This window comes from Paralichthys olivaceus, chromosome 21 (genome assembly GCF_024713975.1).
Source record: "Paralichthys olivaceus isolate ysfri-2021 chromosome 21, ASM2471397v2, whole genome shotgun sequence".
Classification (NCBI taxonomy): domain Eukaryota; kingdom Metazoa; phylum Chordata; class Actinopteri; order Pleuronectiformes; family Paralichthyidae; genus Paralichthys; species Paralichthys olivaceus.
Window position 1 is genome coordinate 6,090,929 of NC_091113.1, and position 15,585 is coordinate 6,106,513.

Sequence of the window (15,585 nt, forward strand, 5' to 3'; positions counted from 1 at the left end):
TGTGGCACTTTCACACATTAACTTTGCTTTTTAGAAAAAAAAGCTGCACCAGCTATGATGTACAACTCCAATTTCTCTGCAGAAACAAGCAAAATCTTCATTTTTGAGCATCTTTTTAAAACATCCACTAGACTATACACACAGGAAGTTTTATTTGGCTTTATCCCCTCTTCCTTTGTTCAGGTTTGTAACTGTTGTACCACGTCGACTGTCAAAGGAGTTTATTCAGTGACATACCTTTCCGTTTATCTCTTTTAGGGTCAGATGTCAAAAGGTCACATTCCTTGTCCTGGCAAAAATCTCACAGCAACTTCTATGTACTGGTATTCATGGTAATTAGAGCCTCCATTCAAACCCCATGTGTCATTATAGAGGTCATACACTGATACATGTAGAATCTAGTGTCCACTATCAGTCACCAAGGCAAACATCTGCTTGTTTCCATGAGGACATGGCTACAATCTAATTAAAAAGTTGAATAAATAAGATTTCTATTCAAACCCTGTGATGTCCGGCTTCAGTGGAATTTCTCATTTGGTCTCATCTCTAGAATGAATAAAGTCCAATTACTTCAAGAGACCATCAGTTTAGCATATGTGCAGAGAGAGTGTTTGGAGGAACCAGCAGCTGTAAGTGAAGAGCCAATTCAACCAATAGAAGCTCCACAGGCTTCAGGTTCATGGAAACAGACGACAACAGTGAGTCTATTGGGTCTCGCAGGTGCTTCAGTGATACAACAGCAGAGTAAAAGAAGCCGTTTAAAATATTCTTAAGTGGTCAGATGTAAATGCTGAAGAAAGATGGTCTACAACCTTCAGTTTCTCTGCGTGGGAAACTTTTGTTCAACCTGTGTGCAAGAACTGTCTTGGGATTTTGAGCAGACCGAACTTTCAGGATTAGATCTGTTGCTAATTGAAGGACAAGTAAAGACAAGGATCTGCCTCGGGGCCTTATGAGTTTTCCCATGACTAAATAAAAGAATGACACGATTCTGTTCTTTGCACTGCTCTCTATACACACACATAGCTGTATAAATACCCTTCAGAATTTGGGATGGAATACATTAACTGACAAAGTAAATTTAAAGAAAATACTGCTACTACCATTACTTACTAACAAGAGTCAGTTTATCATAGTGGACGGTAAAAAATCCATCTATGTTACGTGTAAATAAATTAATTCCCTAAACTAACGCTTCTAACACGTGACAGACACAAAAATGGAAAAAAAAAAGACAGAAAACAAATATCTCACACACAAGACACAGATGATGACGTCAAGAGAGTTTGTCCGGACTTCACCTGCAGGTCATGTCCAAATAAAAACGCTAAAATGATACTAACTACAAATGACTGAAGGAGGACTGAGGATAAACCAAAAGGAAAAGCATACAGTGACTCATGCAGACTGTTGGACTGAAGGGCATTTTTTTGCCAGCTGAGTGAGATAAGACGTCGTTAGAGCAAAGTTATCAGACCATTGGAAATCTCGCCCCAAAGATTTTCTCTCTTAACTCTTTAACCCCCTCCTTCCCCACCTCCGTCCCGCTGCGCACCAATGGCAGTGACCACTGAAGGATTACAGAGGACAACACAACATACGCTGCCTAATCATAACTGGATGACCACGCATTACTCAGCCACAGACTCAAACACTGCTTAGGACAGAAACAGATTTTAAAAAGTTCAAAAGTGCAGTCAAAGTCCATATGGATTCCTCTGCCCACAACCGTTTAGTAATTGAACTGTTTCAAACACGAAATGTATTCTATTCATTCATCCTTCAGTCCGTCTTTATCCTGTCAGATTAAAAGCAGCAGCTGTAATAGCTACATGAATGTCAGCTGAAACATCGATTACCAGCTGCTGTTTACCAGACGAGATTTTTCAGGGGCCAGTCCAGAGGTCTAATATCGAATGCTTGGATTAAGGAGAACAAAGGCCCTTCTACATGCTTAAGGTCCACCTCAAAAAGCCTCGGCCATCACCTCAATGTCACGGAATCACAGCATAAGCCCAATGAGCGCTGCAACAAGATGGTCTAATGTTTTTAGCCCTGCAATCAAATGCTCTACTCAGGGCAAACCCCTGACCAAGCTGAAACAGTTTAACAAGATTAACGGATGACAGGACACTGCGGCTGTCAGTGTGCATGTGTGTGTGTGTGATTTGAAAAATGCCGTCATCTCTCAAATAAGCCTCCAAGGGGCTCTTCAACACAAACACACACACACACGCTGAGTATCAGTCTAGTCCTGCAGTGAAGGAGTCAGGCTAGTGCTCGCCACCGCCTGGCACCAGACAGACCCCCGCCATCCACTCACCATGCTGACGCTAGGGATTAATACTTGGGCTACCGAAATGGATGTGTGGTGGGGGCCAATGTATGTGTGTATGTGTGTGTGCGTGCGTGTTCCTAGGTGACTGGGGGAGGGGTCGTGGGACACCACCTGCTTCCTATCAGACACAATGAAGTCAGCCAAAGGAGTGCTATCCCTTTCCTCAACTCCTCATGAAACACTTGAGAAAACACACACACACACACACACACACACACACACACACACACACACACACACACACACACACACACACACACACACACACACACACTTTAGACCTTAAGTTACTTCTTCATTTGACACTGAGGCATTGCAGTTTGGCTTTTTTAATTAGAAGTTGGTTTCAAACATGTTCATGTCCACCAAACTTTCCCAAGTTTTGTTTTCCTACTTCTACTGAAACTCATACTGGACACCCGGCCCTAGATGTTATGGTTTGATAAAGTTGTGGCATTTCTTCGCTCTATTTCAGACCAGTCTCACAGCCCAAAGTTCAAATAACAAACCTAAGTTGACTGTCAGCAGTACTTGGTTATCACTAGAAGAGTGTGAGTTTTGAAGTGCATCACTGCTATTAGGGTAAAAGACAAACCTCTCAGTCATGCAGGAAGTGAACAGACTGGTTAATGGTGCACATTGCATCAGTGAAGAAAACCTACAGACAGAGAGAACGACCGAGACAACAACAGCCAAGATCCCACCAAACCTGTTCTGCAGGTTCTTGCGCCCACAAATACCTGACAGCTCACTTTCTTGTGAGATACTGACACACACACATGTTCCAGCACACACTTTCTGAGGGCCTGACTGGCTAGTCAGCACTCTGAAGCCCCCAGTATTGATTTGAAAAGCACCTCTGGAGGTCACTGATGATAAGAAGTGAGACGCCAAACACTGTCAACCCCTCCACCCTGTTTTATCTCCAGGGGTTGGAAATGACAAGATGACTTTCACTGTGTCCTCTTTTGTTTTTCAAGATGTGTTGAGTGGCAAACAGATGAGCTTTTCATCCTACTGTTGATGAATTACAGAGTGGTATGAACAATCCAACAGATACAATTAAAAATGATCACACAGACCTCATGCTGTGCAAATACAGTAAGTGGAATACCTTCTCTCACATGACAATATCTTTGTGTTTACCTTGCTTTTGTCTCCTGGAAGTGGCGAACTGGGACTTTTGCAAAGAGCAGGGGGCCGTCTTCCTGTAGAAGCTATTACGATCTAGCGAGCCCACATAAACAGGCTTGCGACCACGTTTTGAACTTATGCTCCCAGCACTTGACTCATATCCCTTTTCCTCATCACTGTGCCGGTATAGGATGGAATCCTCAAAAGAGTGCATCTCCCTGAGCTCCAGCTTCTGGTTCTGCTGCTCTACCCATTCCTCGCAGTGGGTCTTGCGATCTTTTTTAGGGCATTCCTCATATCGCGAATCTACAGATATTGAGCGTAAATCTCTATATCTATCTCGCGTCTTGTGGTGGGAATGTTCCCCTTCTCCCCTGGATTCGTAGCGACGTTCGTTCTCGTGGTCGTAGTGGTCCACATCTCTTCGCTCATAGTGCTCCCTTGCTTTGTAGTTGTCCCTCCTTCTGTGGTCGTAGTGCTCATCTCTCCTCTCATCCTCTGTATCCTTGTACCTATGATAGGGGTCCCTCTCCTTATAATCACCACGTTCTTCAAGTTCAGAGTCATACTGGGCCCTTCCTCTACTAGAGCAAGTTTCTTCACTTCGTCGATTATAAACATCCCGGTCTTTGCTGCGATCATATCGCTCCTCGGCACGCCGGTCATAGTAATGGTCCCCACGTTTTCTCTCATCATAGTAGCGGTCGTCTTCTCTACGTTGATAGTATTCCTTTTCTCTGTAGCGATGACTGTCTTTGCTGTCATAATATTCCCTGTCACGGTCATAGTAGCGCTCACTGTCCCTGTAACTATCTCTGCGGTCATAGGTGTCTTTTCGATCATGGTAGTCTTCATACTCACTGTTGTAATGGTCATGTTCTCTGACATCATTATTTCTTTTTGTCCTGCTGTCGTAATATTGCTCCTCTCTGTCGCTGTAGCGGTCATTATATTTCCTGTCATAATGATCCCTGTACCTGTATTTGTCCTTATGATCATACTCGTCCAAGTCTCTGGGATTCCTGTAGTTATAACCGTCAGAGTGATGGTCATTTTCTCTGCCCCAATTATCCTTTCTCATTCTTTCCTGCTCCAATTTACTATATCCTTCTTGAGTTCTGGAGTCAGTATTGTCTTTTTCTTGTGGCAGTCTGCTTTTGTCCTGGTGGCTGTAATCCTCTGGGCCCTGGTAAAAACAATGTTTGCCTTTCGATTCAGATATCCTCACGTCTAGGTGACCGTCCTGTGAGCCAGGGTGGAAGTAAACGTCTTGGCCTTGAGGCCCAGTGTCTTTAAAAGCTGTCTTGTGCTGGTCATTATACTGCCAGCTGGGTTGGTGGCCGACATTGTCGTGTCTAATCTGGGCCTGGTCACTCCATTGCACTGGCCATGGAGCTGGCACATGCACTGCAGGTGGCATTGGCCCATTTACAGGCACCATCATACCTCCATGTGGTGGCGCTGGCCAGCCTTGAGGTGGAAGTGGGTCACCAGGATTTGGTACCATGACTGGTCCCTGTGGATGGCCAGCAGGAACTACTCCATAAGCAGGATATCCAACATGTTGCTGATGAAGCTGCAGTTGGTGTAGTTGTTGTATCTGTTGCAAATGGGCAATCCTCTCCCTCTCTCTGGCCCAGCCTGCATCCCCCAGCTCTTCCACGCTCTTCCCTCTCCTTACCGGAGCACCAGCTGCATAGTTCCAATCCACTGCACCAAACATGACTGGGTTTCCATAAGCCACCGGGCTCTTCATGGCTCCTGCTGTTTAAATCAGCCTGCCCAGTGCTGATACAGTTCCTTGTTCAACGTGGTGCACACTCTCTCTTTCCAAAGTCCTGCATTCCATAATAAAGTGCTGTGGGAGACTCCACCTGTCAGGCATATTGTCTCAAACTCTCCCACTTGTTTTCTCTGTCTCCTCTCCTCTGCCTCAGCAGGACTGCCCGGTCCAAGCACCTCCCAGCTCTCAGTAACTAAATCGTACCCTCCCCGCAGACAATCTCAGCAAATGGGAGAAGGAGAGGGGGGGTAGGGTTATTGAAGGAGGGGCCTCCTTGGGTTAATGATTCAGTGGTGTCACATGAGTGGAGGATTAGACTAATGTCTCCTCCCATTGTTTGGATTGGCCAGTGCCTCTGTTTGCAGGAAAACAGTCTGGAGAATTTCTTTGATGGAGGTATGGGACAAACATCACTTCACTTTGGCAAATGTTTTTTCCATGGCCATGAACAATCCTCCATGCTTCCTTGTATCCTGTTGGCTTTGTTTTTGCCCTTTCCTTTTCACTACTACGACTACTACATTCATGCTGGCTGCAGTCACATAGGCAGTGATGCAACTCATTCCTGTTTGTGTATAGAAAAAGCTCAACAGTCAACACTGGCCAAAATATTTGTGAGTAAACTGAAACTGACAAAGAATCACCTTTGACTTTGGACTTTTCAGGGAGGAGTAGTTTGGTGAAAGAGGAGAGTGAAATAAAAACAGAAGTGAAAGAGAAAGATCTTATTATATTTAGATATTTACAGTGAGTAAATGAGTGTGAAGAGGGAAATATTATTGAGAGACCTGATTAAGTTGGCTACTGAAAAAGTAGCTGCTGCTGTGCACAATGAGCTATTGTTGAGGACCGTCCCCACTCTCAGAAGAGACACGATCTTTTAGTGTGAGAAAAAACTCAGGCCTATTCATAAAGCTAGAGTATAATATATCCCTCCCCCCCTTAACCTTCCATGAAAAGCAGGTTTAAAGGACTCGCACACACTGACGTGCACGTGATACACACAGATATGGGATAGTTTCAATTTACCTTCAATTCAAAGACACTTAAATTTAATTAAAAGCTGATATGACTTAGGTCCATGAAGCCAAACATTTTTTAATTAGTAAAAGTTTGAGAAAAATCCATTTAATGGTTTAATTAAACTTGTGTTAAGTTAATCCAGCTCAGACAAAACATATCACAAGCAAGGTTTTAAAACATAAAGTGTGTTTACAGCAGGCCAATTAGAACTTGTTGGGTAGTAAAACTATAAGCTGTATTTTGAGTGTATACCACAAAATACCCTGTTACCATACATTTTATCTTGCACTCTTTTCTTAGCTTGTTTACTACAAAACAAGTTATTTTCAGTAAAAAACTAGCTCACCTGCGTTCAATCAAATATATCTGAGTTGTTTGTTACTGTTAAACACTGTTAAGGCGCAGGCTTTCACAATGCACAAGCCAAAACCGGTATTGAACACAGAGTTTCACTAGCTGTGGCTGAGCATACAAATCTTAGTTAGACAGCGTTCTCTTCTTACGTAAGACTGTTTAATTATCAGTGTTCGACATCTCAGCTTTCAAGAGTAAAACATAACCGAAACTGTGTGTTTGCGTACACAAGTCAACCGAAAGAGTGTCTAATACAACATTACTCTGTGTTAGTTTATGTAAATGAAGCTGTCAAGGGCTTCATCGACAACATGCACATCTAGAAGAAGCGCTGCCATGTCCAGGAATAAGGTCGTACATTAAACTGTGTGCAGCCGAGCAGTCTCCCAGTTCACGAGGCTGACTTAGAGAAACCTGAAAGCTGAAAGGGATCCTGAAAACAGTGTTAAACTGGTCGGGCGGTGGTGGTGTGGAAACGGAGGGAGGCATTTTAATAGTGGGTTTAAAGAATTACACGAGGCTGGAGGTCAAAGAGCTTAAGCGAGAAAAGAGGAAACACAAAAGAGTTAGAGAGGAGATACCTGCTCTGGTGTGTGAGAAGGAAAAGAGAGGTGTTTACAACCACCACCATGCAGGTAATAAACTTAAACTGAGGCGTCATCATATTGTATGACCCAGTTGATGTCAGCAATGATATGGTGCTCTTATGTGCATATATGGGAATACGTTTTCTTAGCTATACCTTTGAAGACCTTGGATTGACTTTCAATAATTGTGGACCAAAACCTTATTCCTAACCTTAACCATTCATGTCCTACACCTAACCTTAACCAGGACCTCAGAAATTAATATCTGCCCCATGAAGACTTTCGGTCCCTGTGAGGTCCACTGACATGGTCAGTATTGGAAAAGGTCTTAAAGAGGTTACAAAAACAGCTTAACATGCATGCATAACGGCCCATGATGGGAGTAATCAAGCATAATGCAAATAATTCAAACCCTTAACATCCTATACATCCTCTACATATTAAGATATTACATAAGATATGGCAAACACTACAAATAAAAACTTTTTAACCACTCAAACTGAGTATGAACAGTATGAGATTGCCTCTTGGCCTCTGCACAGTGAAGTCCGGTCAAAGCGAGCCCGGTGTTGAAGGTACTCCCTCCCCCTCTCTTGTAACAATAAGCTGCCATTGTCTCTCAAACATCACACTCAGGAGCACGCCCTGCAAAAGCACGGAAAAAACATTCCCTGCTCGGTGAGTGAGTCTGGATGTTGTTTTGCAATAAAGCTCCGGAGAGTATATCTGATATGTGCACGTCTTTGTGTGAGCTAGGTGTTAAAGGGAAAGAAAGGGACATTAGTATCATCCTTATGGGTCCTGTTAAGCTTTTGTGTCCGACTAATGTGTTGATAATTACCATTTCAAACCTATTGCAATGCGTGTTTTTTTCTCCTTTATTCCCTTCCTTCCTTCATTCATTCCATCTTAGTCGATTTCCACATCTAACAGTGTTGCAACTACCAAAAGAAAACCTAAAGACGAAATACTTGAATTTATTACTGTGAAAGGAGGGTGTGAGAATTCCTCGACTGTGATGAATGAATGGAAACTATGTTTTTTTCACATGATCCTTTGAGGCACCTGTAGCCAATGTAACCTGCTCTTGCCCTCAGGCTGATTCCCTTCATTTACAGACATGAAGATCAGGGATCCACCCACTGACCAGGGATAAAATCAAATCTAACAGGATATGAGTCATTTGAAGATTCCCTTAGAGAGATGATCTTACAGTAAGGAAACAATAGTCAAAAATGTCATCAAGAAAAACATCTGTAATTTAAATAAAAAATCAAATTAGTTTTTCCTCAATAGGCATGAAACTTGTGAAGAATGGGCACATTAACATAACAAAGCAGCCTGGTTGTTTCTGGGAATGGCAGTGATTAGACTGAAAGCTCCTACGTGAATGAGGACATTAGTGCGTGTGAGTGTGTTTGAAAGAGAAACAGTGAGCTATGCTGTCAGTAAGCACATTCAACAAGTGGCATGTGGAGATGCAAGATTTTAAAATTGATTGAGAATCTCCTGCTCCATTCTCCATATGTAAAAGTCTGGAGAATGTTGATATCCAGTTGTCCAGACATATTCCAGAGTTCATGTCTGCTTAAATTGGTACAAATTAACCGAATAATACCCTAAAATAATTCTTCTAATTAATTTGACACTTGAGATCAATATACAAATATAATCACATCATCCAACTGAAGAATCAGAAGTGTTCAGGGGAAATTCAATAATCATAAATGTCAAAAAAACGGCAAAATAATTTCCAAGTTCACATTTCATAAGTATTCTCAATCAAACAGCCCAACGGTTTGATAAATGCACCGACAAACACCATCTTCAGTTCGAGCCTACCTGTTGCTCTGCTGAACGTGGCCGCCTGAGCCAGTCCAAACAGCGTGGAGAGGTGGGCCCTGGGCCAAGAGACGGCTCGCCACAACCACACTTTAGGTCTCGCTCTACAGTGGGACATAATCTGTCTGTCATCACCACTGCTGCAAAAATCCCACAACCCACACACTCACAGTGTCTCCAGTCTCCTTACTGCTTTTGGGAAAGATCAGACGATGGAGTAAGGTGCACAGGGACAGAGGTCTGAGGAAGAAGGGAGGACTTTTGGATGTAGAGAGACGAATAGAGAGAGTGGAAAAAAGAGACAGAGGCCCGTGTGCATTGCTCGACCTCTCGCTATGTGCAGGAATGCACTTCGTACCTATGTGAAAAAGTGTTGGACTTCCAAAGATGCACAGAGATGGCAAGAACAAATCTGAGCTAATTAGCTTTGGCTGATTGGGATCCTACAGGTTTCAAATAAAAATTTGTATGCGAGGGATATTGTATTAAGTTTGTGATTATTGGAATAGTCTAATTTATCGATCACATAGAGAGAGATTGATGGAAAAACTTCTGAAGCACAACTGCAACTGAATCCTCAACAGCAACCTCCTGATTCTGCAACAAAATATTTCTATATTGAAGAGAAAACAGGCAAATTCCTCAATGTACACACACATACGCATCCTTATAATAACCCTGGACTTAAATACACTGTCCTCCTTCCGCTGTGGACGGTAAATACGGATGTCTTGTTCCCATCATTCACAGTGTATACTAAATAAACTGTTTGTGCATTAGTGTGACAGTGGAATCAAAACAAGTCAAAGAGGAAGTCTGTTAAGCACTGATGTCTCATTTTTAGATTCCTGACATATTATATTTTGTTTTATGAACGAACCTGCAGGCAACAGAACCTCAGAAGTGAATGATGACATCAACTGAAACAAATTCAACATGTTTTTTTTCTACTGTTTAGCATTGTTAAATTGTGCATTTAATCCATTCTGTTATTCAAATGTCCTCTGAGAATCATAGACAATATTTTAATTTATTGCTCATATGAACTAATACCTTCTGGTGAACATATCTGTCATGTACTTGGGGAAAAAACAGCCAGGATTCACTGTCCCATCCACATCATCTCCAAAATAAGGTTTATCACGATTTCCTCATCTCTACAACAATTTTGGGTCCATCTTAAACTCCCAAATGCCCCTGTAGCCTAAGGGTTAAACAGCCTGACCGGTCCCTCAATGGGGCTCCTTTCTTGAGTATTATCCCCTTCTCTCTCCTTTCATTTCCTGTCATCTTATTGCCATGCACTTTCTAATAAAGGCATGACGTATCCCCAGAACACCCTCAGTCCACCCTCCAGCACTCTTACCTTGTAGCTGCTGCTGCTCCAGGGCCAGCGTCTCCAGCGTGTAGTTGCAGAACTCCAGATTCTCCATGGCTTGCATGCGGGCCGTCTCCTCCTCCTCCTCTTCCAACATGGCCCTGAGTTCCTCCGCCGTGTGCGCGTACGCCTCCATGTCGTTTTCCACCTCTTGTAGCCGTAGCAACAGCTGGTATCGCTCCTCCTCTTCCCTCTGTCTCTGACTCTCCAACTCCATCTCTCTCTCCAGCTCTGTCTCGGCTTCCAGCTGGCACTGGATCTCACGTTCTTGGGCGGCTGCGAGATCGCCGAACTCAGCCTGTCCCTCCGTTATTTGATCGAGAAGGTTTACAGCCTGTTCTTCTGGGCTGTAGAAGATGGGGCTGCTTGTGAGAGGGCTGCTCGCTGGAGGAGCAGTATTTTGCCTTGGGCAACGTGGAGGGGGACGTGGAGCAGGGCGGGCTGGTTTGTATGATGCTGGGGCCGGGGGACGAAGGACTCTCGGACGAGGAGGAGGAGGACGGAGGGTCCTTCGTCTCTCCAGTGCGGAAGAAGTGTTTGACCGCAAGAGGTCGGACAAGGGGGAGTGTGAGGAGCCTCTGATAATATCACTTTCATTGTTATACTCCATAATAGAAAAGTGTCGTGAGATGTGGGACTGTTGGTTCAGGTCACCTGCAGATGAGGCACCAGAACTCATGTAAGAATCACTAAATGAAGACGTCAAGCTTTTCTCAAATTCAAAAAGCTGCTGGGATAGCTTGGTTTCCAGATCACTAGCCGAGGTTGCCAGGGCATCCAAGGTGATGGATGTTGGCATTAACCCGTTGGAGCCACGCACGGTCTGCTGGGAATGTGTCCGTGCCTCTGCACTGCTCATCATCATATCTGCATCACTGACGCTGGCATGGCGAGTTAACTTCTTCTGTTTATGGCCCTCAACAAGGTTAATCAAAGCTTGGCCAAGAGTAGCACTTCTGTTACTGGTGCTGCCGACATCCGCTGGTGGCCTCTGGCAGTATCTGCTGTCTTTAGACCAACCGTGCTGAGTGCTAGGCAGAGTTAGACTATGTGTTCGTTTGGGCTGTGACTGTCGAGTGTTACCATTAGTATAGTTGGAGCGATTTGTGCCAGAGGATGAGCCCTGGTGCCTGCGGCTACGTGCGGGCAGGCTCGGCCGAGGTGGGAGTCTGGGCCTTGCTGGAGGAGTGGATTTGGGTCTCTCTGGCCCTCTTTGCACCAGAGCGACAGGTCTACGTGGCTGAGAGTCAGGTCTGCCACCCACTTCTCTCTCCACTCTTCTGTTAGTTTGAGCCCCACTTCTGTTTTCACTTTGCCACCTCTGCTCCTCAGTTTTCTCAAAGTAATCCAGGTCCCACACGGTGTGATCCTCGTACGTCGCCCATTCGGGATCATTCTCCGACCCATTGGGACACAAATGATCTGAGCTGTAATCAGGCGTACAGCAGCTCTCCTTGTCTTCTTCTGGTTCGACTATGTTTGTTTCCTCAGCAGTTTTCTGTCCTTCTTCCTCTAGTTTGATGAAACGATGAGGAAAAATACCACGTTGCCCTCTCAGCTCCCCCTCCAGCCAACCGTCTTCCAAAGTGCTTATAACACGAATGCGATCTCCCACATCAAAGTCCAGCTCACCCGGCTCCATGGCCCGAAACTCGTACAGTGCGGCTCCGTAGACACCCCCATCCTCCTCCTCCTCCTCCTCCTCTTCTTCTTCTTCTCCTCCTTCTACTGCATCCTCCCTCTGCTCTTCTTCCTCCCTCAGAAAAACCTCCCTTACTTCTACATCCTCCTCAGCACCCTCTCCTGCATCATCAGGATCCTCGTAGGTGAATTGTTGAGGGCCATCGTTCAAATACTGGCAGTCCACAGGCTCCTGTGGAGATCGAAGGGGGCTGAGGAGCTCCACAAAGCCTTCCGGGAAGATTCCCCTGCGACCCTCCAGCTCCCCCTGGAACCATCCTGGCTCGGGCAGTCCTGTGATGATGATCAGGTCGCCCTCTCGGAAGTCCAGCTCCTCATTAAGCTGTGCATGGAGGCTCATGAGGGCCCGGGCCTGGCCTAGGGCATAAGGTGGGAGCTCTGAAGCCTGGGCCTGAGCCGAGCGTTCAGACAGCTGCCTGCTCCGTCCGGAAAGGTTCAGATCCTTCACGCACGATGTAGGGAAGAGACCACGGACGCCCCAGACGTTACAGCCACGTTGCCATGTTTCCCCAAGGTCTGCAGGACCTCCTCCCTCTCCAACTACCACATCACCTACAAAGACATAAAATAAAGAATGCATTAAATAATAGTACTACTACAGGAGTCACATCAAAGAAAACTCTAAGACAAACCTAAATGCTAGATAAAAAGCTGGAGTATCTAAAATCACTGACTTCAGATGGTTCTTTGAAATGTGTGATTGTAGTGGAGCAGAACAGAGGGGAGCTGAGAGGATAGGAAGGTTTCAGGTTATGAAAACAGTAAGGCTCTCCTACTGTTGGCTCCCGATCTGCGTTATATCTATAATTATTACATTTTCTAATTGAGCTAAGTAAGTATTGAGGAAAACTAAGAGCAGTCCTGGAGTTTGTGGCTGTGTGGGAGCCTGCAGGAGAGGTGAGATCATAATAACTGATTTTATTATTTTTTTATTGTTAACATTCACTGCTTGGAGAATTGTTTTACTGAACAATGCTGAATTGAATTGAGTATATATTCTTCCCCTGATATCAGGTAGTGATAAAGTAGCTTTTTTCTGATAACTTTACTCTAGTCTGTGCTGCTGATATATATCTGGAGAATCGGGGATTACGGGAATGTAGTTCTGGTCAGCCAGAAAGTCACGGAGGTCACATTCCAAAGACCTGCGGCTCCACCTCCCATTGTGTCTGAGCCCAAACCTGGAACTCTGCCAATACGACCATGGAAAATGATACAGGAAACGAGCCTTTCTACTCTCAGACGGACGGTACGACTCATTCCCTTTAGTTTCCTATGGAGCCAGGAAACGTTGCTTATTTATGACATTGCAAACTGGAATGTTGTTACAGGGGAAATTTGTGCAGGTAGGAATAATAAATAAAACAATGAATTACAAGTGCACTGAATGAACTGTTGATTGATTATTTGACACAGTCGGGGCTATTGATGAGCAAAGCTTAAAGTGAGCTCCCGTTATGAATTTATCATGTTCGAGTTCAGCTAAATTAATATAAGACTATGTTTTTGATTTTTACATGCAAATTTTAATGTACAATACAAATCCAGCTTTTCACAATAGTACAACTACAGCTATGATCATCACAACTACTACTTGTAGATCTGCTGACACCAAAAGACAACAATAAAAGGCTTTACCAATGTGAAGGATTGCTGCAGACATCAGTGTTGATCAGCTGAGAGTTTTGTTGGATGAAGAACCAGAAGAAATAAACAACTAATGTGAAGTATGATACATAACTTAACAGGCAGTTTGCTGCAGGGCAGTCTTAGCTTGGCATGTGGGGACATCTAGTGGGGACATTTGGGAATTAACCATGTGAGTTTATTTTGTCCTGTATGTCCCTTGTGTGTCTTTCACAAAATCATAGGAGAGGTAAAGAATTAATCCAGATTCAGATTCTAATCTGGATTTTGAGTTAAACTGCAGTTCTCAGATCATGTACTCCAGATGCACTCCAGAACATGCACATATTGTTAACTGGCTTCAACGCAAGAGGAGTAGGTTGTTTACAGTTTGTGGTAGTGGAGACAATGTGACTGCCAGGCCCATAGACTGTTTATAAAGATGGATGCTCCACATAACAAAGCCAAACATCTTGCAGTATAAATCCTAAATTCCACCTCCTCCATGTTAATAGATGTGGCATGAACCAAACTTAAAATCAAAGTACACATTAAACTCTTTAATGGTGCTTCTCATCACACTGATGTTGTTTAAATTTGGTTTGAGTAGAATTTTAATCTTGTCATCCATCTTTGTTTACGGTCTATGGTCACACAACAAGGTTCGACACAACACAATTACACTACAACACACGGCAAAGAATTTACCTGAGAGCAAGGACATCAACAAGTAGCGTTAAGCTGAGTGAGAGAACACGCTCCATTAGAGCTACTTTCAATACAGTGTTTGGCCAGAGTTACATCCAGTTACATCCAGTATCCAGAGAAAGATGTAAGAATGGGACTGAGCTGTATTTTAAGTCATTATTTTAAAAGTCAGCGTTGTGTATATGAGCTTGTGCAACATGTCCGTACCTCTCTTCAGTGACAGTTTGCCCGGCTCTGCTGAGCTGAAGTCACTGATGCACACATAGAGTCTTTCTCCAGGCTTGGTGCTGGGAATGGTAACGTCCTCCACAAAGGTGCTGGGAAACTGACCTGCGGACGGGGCAGAAAGAGGAAAAACACAGCTGATATCATCGATTGCAACGAAGAATACCTCTGCTTCTGTGTCCTGGAGAAAACATCAGGACGTCTGTGATTCTAGGTACGTCCTGCATGTATGTCAACATGTTGCACTTTAACAAAGGCAGTTAAGTAATAGATGTGTTGCTGCCATCTGTGATTTCCAACACTCACACCCCCTCTGCACTTCCTTTCAGAGGGATTCTCCTTTATTATCCTAAGTGGCGCTTTGAGTGCAGAGGAAGCAAGAGAGCAATGATACACACAAATGGTTCATATCTTGCCCAGAATGCATTGTGATTTTTCACCAAGTCTGTCTGCACATAAAAATGTCTGTCATCTTTCACCAAAGCATAACTGCTATTTAATCTCTTCTTCTGTAACTGTCTCTCTACACAACAAAAAAAAAAACAAAAGGCCCCAAATATACTTATTTAATATTTAATTAGCTTAATACTTTTAAAAATTATACTTAATTTACAGCGATAATTAACCCTGACACATTACCTGTGACACCATCTTTGTTACCAAGCAACCAGAACTCGTCAACGACACTGAGCACCTCGATGACATCTCCGGGGAAGAGTGGCAGCTCCTCAGAGACACTGGGGAGGAACTCGAACACGGCACGCACCACCGACCCTGCTTCCATTACTCATAACCTGCAGACCCAGAAATAGACACACAGAAAATGTTTTAGATTAAAATTAACGAGGAACAAGAAAAAATAAAAGGTTGAACAACAAACATTAAA

General features: G+C 43.9%; 1 protein-coding gene across 5 annotated transcripts in view; it reads right to left on the reverse strand.

Moving 5' to 3' along the window:
* dnmbp (dynamin binding protein) overlaps positions 1–15,585 on the reverse strand; it is a 37,357-nt gene that overhangs the window by 11,816 nt on the left and 9,956 nt on the right. For 2 of the 5 annotated variants that reach the window (XM_020083202.2, XM_020083201.2), the window contains exons 2-4: positions 15,339–15,493; positions 14,682–14,804; positions 10,428–12,692 (exon numbers count right to left, since the gene is read on the reverse strand). In XM_020083202.2, the coding sequence (XP_019938761.2) occupies positions 10,428–12,692; positions 14,682–14,804; positions 15,339–15,483 (2,533 nt within the window). In that variant the 5' untranslated portion in view covers positions 15,484–15,493. Of the gene's footprint in view, positions 1–3,484; positions 5,442–10,427; positions 12,693–13,778; positions 13,817–14,474; positions 14,508–14,681; positions 14,805–15,338; positions 15,494–15,585 lie in introns of those variants that run through there. The other 3 variants (XM_069517379.1, XM_069517380.1, XM_020083203.2) reach the window with 3 other exon arrangements.